The 7,500-nt window shown below is 36.6% G+C and overlaps 1 protein-coding gene across 1 annotated transcript in view; it reads right to left on the reverse strand.

Moving 5' to 3' along the window:
* Nucleotides 1–6,777: 6,777 nt before the first annotated feature.
* Nucleotides 6,778–7,500, reverse strand: part of LOC119568124 (probable ATP-dependent RNA helicase ddx42) — a 1,834-nt gene continuing 1,111 nt past the window's right edge. The window contains exons 2-3 of the mRNA XM_037916520.1: nt 7,478–7,500; nt 6,778–7,080 (exon numbers count right to left, since the gene is read on the reverse strand). The exon at nt 7,478–7,500 is cut by the window's right edge and continues 881 nt beyond it. Of these exons, the coding sequence (XP_037772448.1) occupies nt 6,939–7,080; nt 7,478–7,500 (165 nt within the window). The 3' untranslated portion in view covers nt 6,778–6,938. The remainder of the gene's footprint in view (nt 7,081–7,477) is intronic.

Consider the following 7,500-nt stretch of genomic DNA (forward strand, 5'->3'; position numbering starts at 1 on the left):
TATATAATATATATTATATAATAATATATTATAATATATATTATATATATATTTATTAATATATTCTGCTGGTTGTTGAAGGTGGACTGGAATCTACTGTGTATATGTATATATGTGTATGTGTGTTATAGGTTATATATACAATGTATATATATATATATATATATATATATATATATATATATATATATATATATATATATTTATATATTTATTTATTTATCTATTTATTTATTTATATTTATATGCATATATACATACGTTATATATACATTATACGTACACATTATTTTATATATAAGAAATCACGGAATATCTCGTTATTCACCTTAATACTTCATTCTTTTCCACCAAGTGATCACGGCTATAAACTATATGTAGCCTACTCAAGTTCGTAGTGTCAAATGTTGAACAAGTTATGAATATGCGTAATTTCACAGTGCACGGCATGTATTTGACGCGTTTTGATTTTTTAAAAATATTTAATCGAATCGCATCACATACTCTTACACTGTGAAGTTATTCGTCCTCATTCATTCTCTTTATTTAATTGTGAGAAAGGAAAGTATTGGCACACATGGGCCCATTTTCCAACGCATTATAACGCAGTCTACTTAAAACGATTAGATAAACGATTCCCAACCACTAAAACACAAGACTAACGTGTTTAAACTATCTGACAATAAGTGTGTGTTGATTTCTGAGATGATAGATCAAAGAAATGTATCCATTGTTGACCTCAGGCATGCCACACAAATAAACCAGGCTGGAGCAAATCTAAGTTATAGAAATCTCGGTATGTGTCTATATTTGCACACATGCACTCGCGCGTACGCTTACACTATAGATAGATAGATAAGGAAAGATAGAAGTATATATATACTCTATTATATTCTCATTATGTTTCAGATGATGAAATACAACATTTCTTTGGTTATTTTATTGGAAATTACACTTCATCTTGTGAAGTTACAAATAAACTCCCTGCTTATGCAGGAAATAATCCGTTTTTGTAAAGGCCAGTCGTTGATTCTCTTAAAATGATTTATCTTCAGGGCGTCCAAACTGCTCGTTGGTGTAGAAGTAGCTGGAGGATTCCTGGCAGGGGATGGCGGACGACTCCGCTACGCAAGCCAGCTCCTTCTGGTCGAACACGGAACCCTCGCCGCACATGAAGCTGTGCAAAGAAACATTAGAATTAGCTACCTAGAAAATGCACAGTAAAACAATCGCAAAGTATCACTTTGTTTTTCCAATGTTTTAAAAATATCTATTTGAGACTGCAGGTAGTCCATTATGTGTATATAAACTGTATGGATAATGAGCTGACTTACCTGTACTGGTAGGTTTCGACGGCGCCGTTGGAGAAGAGTGTTGGGTTGCACACGTGGAAGACACGGCATGAGTTGTCCTGGTCAGCGTAGTAGCCGTAGGGACGGTCGAGGCAGCTGAAGGAGCTGGTGATGCCTCCCAGTAAGGCACTGGCGCCGGAGGGAAGGTTCAGAGGCTCGAAGACTCCGCTGACGGAGTCAGTGGAGGAATCGAATGACGAACCGGATCGAAGGAAGGAACTGGACTGAGAGTTCTGAGAGAAGCGGTTGCTGGAATCTTGGTTGTTGAAGGTGGATTGGAATCGGTTGGAATCCTGGTTGTTGAAGGTGGATTGGAATCGGTTGTTGGAATTCTTGTTGTTAAAGGTGGACTGGAATCTGTTTTGGAATCCTGGTTGTTTGACAGGTGGACTGGATCTGTTGTGATATGGAATTCTGTGTGTTGTTAAAGGTGAGACTGGAACCTGTATGTTGAATTCTGGTTGTCGAAGTTGACTGGAATCTGGTGGAATCCTGGTTGTCAAGTTGACAAGGAATCTGTTGTTGAATCCTGGTGTGTCGAGAGCCTGGACTGGACATCTGTTGTTGGAGTTTGGTTGTCGAAGCTGGAGCCTGGAAATCTGCTTCCGGAATTGATCTGATTAGTGGTTGGTCCCTGGAATCGGTTGTCGAACCAACTAGATTGAACCTGACTGGAAAACTGTTGCCAAGACTGAGTCGTTGACAGTTCGTGCTGAATGGACTTCCGAACGGTTCTGATCTGGACGGGCATTCGAGTCGCAGGAACTCTGCGTGGGATGAGTATATCTGGCACTGGATTGGTGGTTGGTGGTCAGCATTCCTTTGAGCTGGTTGCTGTTCTGGAAGGTCCAGCTGACTGAATCTGTTGCTATTCTGAAGTGGCAGTTTTGGAAGAGTTCTGTGGAAGGAATAGCCTTGGCGTTGCTCGTTGTGTGTTGCGGAAGGAGGAGAAGGTGAACAGACTGCACTATCCGCCTGTTGGAAAGATCCGGGCGTAGGCAAGGCGGACGGGTGTGTGGTGTGTCTACTGGCCTTGTGCTGCTGGAACTGTGCTGGCCGAGGCGGCGGCGCTAGCCAGTGCAACTGCAAATGAAATCGTAGATATGCGTATCACTAAAACTAAATAAACTGTAATTTAGGAAACGAAACACATGAATTCTAAGTATTAGTCAAAAATTTATAAACAAAACGGAGAATGGCACGTATCGAGCATATCTATGGTTTATTATATAACCTATATCCATCAATGAATTAAAGCATTCTCACTCCGTCAACAACAAGAGCCTTCATGTCTGTCCACGTGCGGAGAACGTACGTCCGACTATGACCTGGCTGCTTATTGGCCGTGAACGTCCTTATTATAGCGGCTGTGAGGGCGGGACACTCGATCAAAGGTGGGGCAGGTCCTGGCAGGGGAGAAATGTATCAGGGCGCTTGTGCTACTCTGTTATCAAGAAGGTTGAAGTCGAAAACTCACTCACTGAATTATTACAACAGATGATACTACTGGATGAAAAGTTTGTTAATAATTGAAAATGCCGATAATGATAATAAACTTGAAGAGAGAATAATCAATGTGTACCTATACGGATTATAACGTTTGGGCGCACATTGTATTGTGATTATATATATCTATACATGCATTAGAGACATGCACACGTATATTACAAAACCATGGCGGTGAAGTTATGTGTATAATATACATATATTATATAATTGAATATACACACATGTTATATACAATATGTATAGTGTTTATATATATATATCATATATATAATATATATATATATTATATATATTATATACATGATCTGTATCTATTGCATATACAAATATATTATATTGCATATGTTTTATATATTTATATATACATATGTTTATTATGTATATTACACCTATATGTACACACACACACACACTACACACACACACACACATATGCAGGTGCGTATATATAATATATGTATATATATATATATATTAATATATATATATATATATATAGTGCAGGTATTAACCCTACCGTGTAAAAGAAAGAAGAAGAGCTGTGTGTGTGTAATATAGTTATTGTGTGGTGTACAGTGCTGGCTTTCAGGCATATGCTGTATATCGGGTCGCCAAGAGAGCCTGCGTCCTACAAGGGCAACACTAATTAAAATAATCATTATACTGAAAGATTAATCGATAAAATCAGTCCAAGTTCAAAAAATATAAAGAATTTAAATGAAACTTTGCCATATCAGCTGTAATGAGAGTTTTATAATTCATATAGAGTGCATTATGTGGTAAGATGATGTTTGCTGTTAATGAGAGCAGCAAACCAAACTATTATGTATAGCAGCACCGTCAAATTGTGTATTGCCTTGTAGTTTATATGCATCGCACACGACGAACATTTGTGTATCATATATATATATATATATATATATATATATATATATATATCTATATATATATATAATCTATATATATATTGTGTGTGTGGTGTGTGTGTGTGTGTGTGTTGTATATAATATATATACGTATAGATATATTCAGCATATACATACATGTGTGTATATTATAATATTTTACATATATCATATATACATACAGTACAGATTAAATGTGTGTGTGATGACATAATATTTATATCATGCTCCAGAATGTTTTCATGAAAAAAATAGCATGAGACGGATTTCCGTTAACTATCCAAATTGTTGAGTATTCGAACAAACTGGGTTTTCCTCATTCACACTGGCTTCTAGAAGCTTCACCAATGCCCGTGAAACGAACTGGATATTACACTCTTTTTTTAATGCATAACGCTTTCCCCTATGTGTTTTCAGCCCTTATTATTTTAGCAAATGATTCTACGTAAGCTCCGCCCTTCGACGTGTCAGAAGGAAGGAGCCAAACGATATTTAGATAAGAGTTTTTTTTCTTTTCTCGTTAAAGGATCTGCCTGGAATTATTTTTGCTTATGTATAGGAAAGAAAATATGCTGTCTTTCCAGTAACCGAACAAGAATAACTATTAGTGTTCAGTCCATAATGTGGAGATAGGTAGACACTGTTAAGGTGTGATGTGTTATGAACAGCTTACCTCACTTAAAGCACAATTTCATTATGTTTAATTATATTTTCATACAGAACCTTTGATCGTGATGAATTATTTTGTGTTACACGTAGTCGTGAGTTGCTAAGTTAGTTAAGTGAGACCATTGAACCAGGTAAATGAGGAAAAAAATGGGTGTTGAGAGTGAAATACTTATTATGACATTTGATGCGGAAAATGTACTTGTTCTCTCTCTCTCTCGTCCAATCTCTCGTCGAGAGTCTCTCATCTCCTCTCGTCATACTCCTCCTCTCTGTCCTCCTCTCCTCTCTCTCTCTCTCTCTCTCTCTCTCTCTCTTTCTCACTTTAGAAAAAAAAAATCATATTTTTATCGTGGAGAACATTTGTATCTATAATCCAGACTATGCCAAGTTTTATAGATTTTGTAATTTAAAGGTATGTTGATAAAAAAGAGCACATTGTACGGAAGATGTAGGAAATGCTAGTGACGCAAATTTTTACTCTGACTGGGTGATTTTGCCGTTATCGAATGACACCTATTTTTATTTCAGTCGAATCATCACATGGAAGACGTAGTTAGAGTCCTGCTATTTATTCAAACAAGAAGTGTCCAAATGGTAGTTTTGTAATGGATGCAGGTTTTTTTCATTGCAAAGGCGTTTGGTACTCAATGGCTTAAATGGTTTACAATTATTTTTACAAGTACCATGTGTTTTCTTGGATATTTGCTATTTTCTCTCTTTTGTGTCGGTAGGTGTGCTACCCAGCGTTTCAACCCCCTGGAGGTTAAAGAAAGGGAAAGGAGTGGAAGCAAGATTTTATTTAAAGATCTAACTCCCTGTGTCCGGATCCTTCACTTTGTCGAGAGAGGAAAGGGCGAATCGTATTCCTTGCTCCAAATGTAGAAAGGTACGAATGAGTAAGAAAATTTCTCGCGATAACATTGTATTTAACCGGTTTTCGGATCACATCTTGGCATGAATTTCAGACGAAGATTATCATATATATCTGTCATGTGATGTTGTGTGTGTGTGGTATAATAGACATATTATAATATATATATATATACATATAGAGATATAAACCGCTCTCTCTCTTTATATATATATGTGTGTGTGTGTGTGTGTGTGTGTTGGTGTGTGTGTGTGTGTGTGTGTTGTGTGTGTTGTATATTGTGTTTGTATGTGTGTGTGTTTTTTTGTGTGTGTGTGTGTGTGTGTGTGTGTGTTGTGTACGATATATAATATAATATATACTATATATAATATATATATATATTATATATATATATATATATCAGTCATTTGTACGGTTAAAAAAAAAATACAGCTATTTCTTGCGAATTCATTTTCATCTGAGAATAATAACTTCACAAGCAGATGTCATTTAACCGGTTTCGAATATATTCCTCTCGTCATGTATAGATTCTCCTTGTATTGCCTAAGATTTGTCAATTTTTATTCTTACCCTTAACTACTACGAAAGGGGCGCCTTGGTCACGTGTTGATCAAAGAGAGGGAAACACCCGCAGCCGCTGGAATGCGCCCTCATTTAGACAGGGTTAGGGACAAGAAAAACGTGTTTTACATAAACAATTTGTTTGTACAATGATACGATTATATGCGATTTTCCTCATACAGACATATACATCACGTTTCAGATACTATATTATATATTTATAAAAATATATGTATATATCATACATTAGTATTGTCAATTATGCCTACATATCTGTTGCATATATGCACATAATATATATAACATTATATAATTTGCCACACGACACACACACACACCCGCATGTGTGTGTATGCATATATGTGTGTGTGTGTGCACATACGCAGAGTAGCGCACCTTGGCTTTGCAGCGCCCCGGTCAAGGTTAGGTTATTCTAATGCCAGATTAACTCTCGACTGGCGGATGTATTAAACATTCTATCCACGTAAAAGAAAAAATACAATCTTCATAAAATACTGTAACATTCCGGTAAAATGCATTTCATGCTGGTATCCTCTGAACCATTTAAGATCGCCAGATTTTTGTTTCAATTTGTGCATTTTAATATCTACTGAAATCTCTGAGCAGACAGTCTTGCAACGTTTAATTGCCCGGTCAGGTTGAAAAAATGTAAGAGGTTTGAGCATTTGGAGAATTTCTGTCTGGAGAGTATACATTCTTACACATAAGAATAAATTTAGGTCTAGACAGATGCATTGCAATAATAACAGTCATAACAATGTAAATGGTACTACTAGAAACAAAACTTTAGCTGAAAGTTCTTCAAGTTTATTGTCTTTAAGTACTTTATGAAGTTTTATAATTGTGGCATTGTTTCCCCATTGCTCATGTAATAGAAAATGCAGTATTTTTGTGGTTAGTTTATTGAAAATTGCACTTCACCTAAAGGCATTTACTATTTCACATACTACAACCAGTACGAAACATACTCCCCATCTTTTTCTTCCTCACACACTGCAGATCATCAACGAAATAATCCATCACTCCAGAGAATTCTCTCTGAGTCTCTTAAAGTGCCTTGTCTTCGGGGCGTCCAAACTGCTCGTTGGTGTAGAAGTAGTTGGAGGATTCCTGGCAGGGGATGGCGGACGACTCCGTTACGCAAGCCAGCTCCTTCTGGTCGAACACGGTTCCCTCACCGCACATGAAGCTGAGGGAATAGACAGTTTAAATCGGGTTGAAGTTTAGGTAAGTTCGTGACACAGCATCTTTGTTCATTAATAACACCGCAATCATCAGTGAACTATCATTACTGATTTATGTTTGATAGGTTTACTAATGCGTTTTCTCGTTTTATTAAAGACTATACTATAACAGTCCCTGGCCACAGATAAAGCTGAGGAAATAAAAGATTGAAAACAAATTGTAACTGAATCTCAGTTGCCAGTCATGTCCTCAGTTCAATTGTGAATCGATTGTTTTTTCTTTCTTTTCTAAACATTGACCAAAATTCTTCCGTAGTTCGTAAACTATGAAAATAGTCCATGTAAACATAAATTCCAGGACCCATATTTCATCTAAGTAGCAGAGACAGTAACTTTACTTACCTGTACTGGTAGGTTTCGACGGC

Source organism: Penaeus monodon, chromosome 43 (genome assembly GCF_015228065.2).
Source record: "Penaeus monodon isolate SGIC_2016 chromosome 43, NSTDA_Pmon_1, whole genome shotgun sequence".
Lineage (NCBI taxonomy): Eukaryota > Metazoa > Arthropoda > Malacostraca > Decapoda > Penaeidae > Penaeus > Penaeus monodon.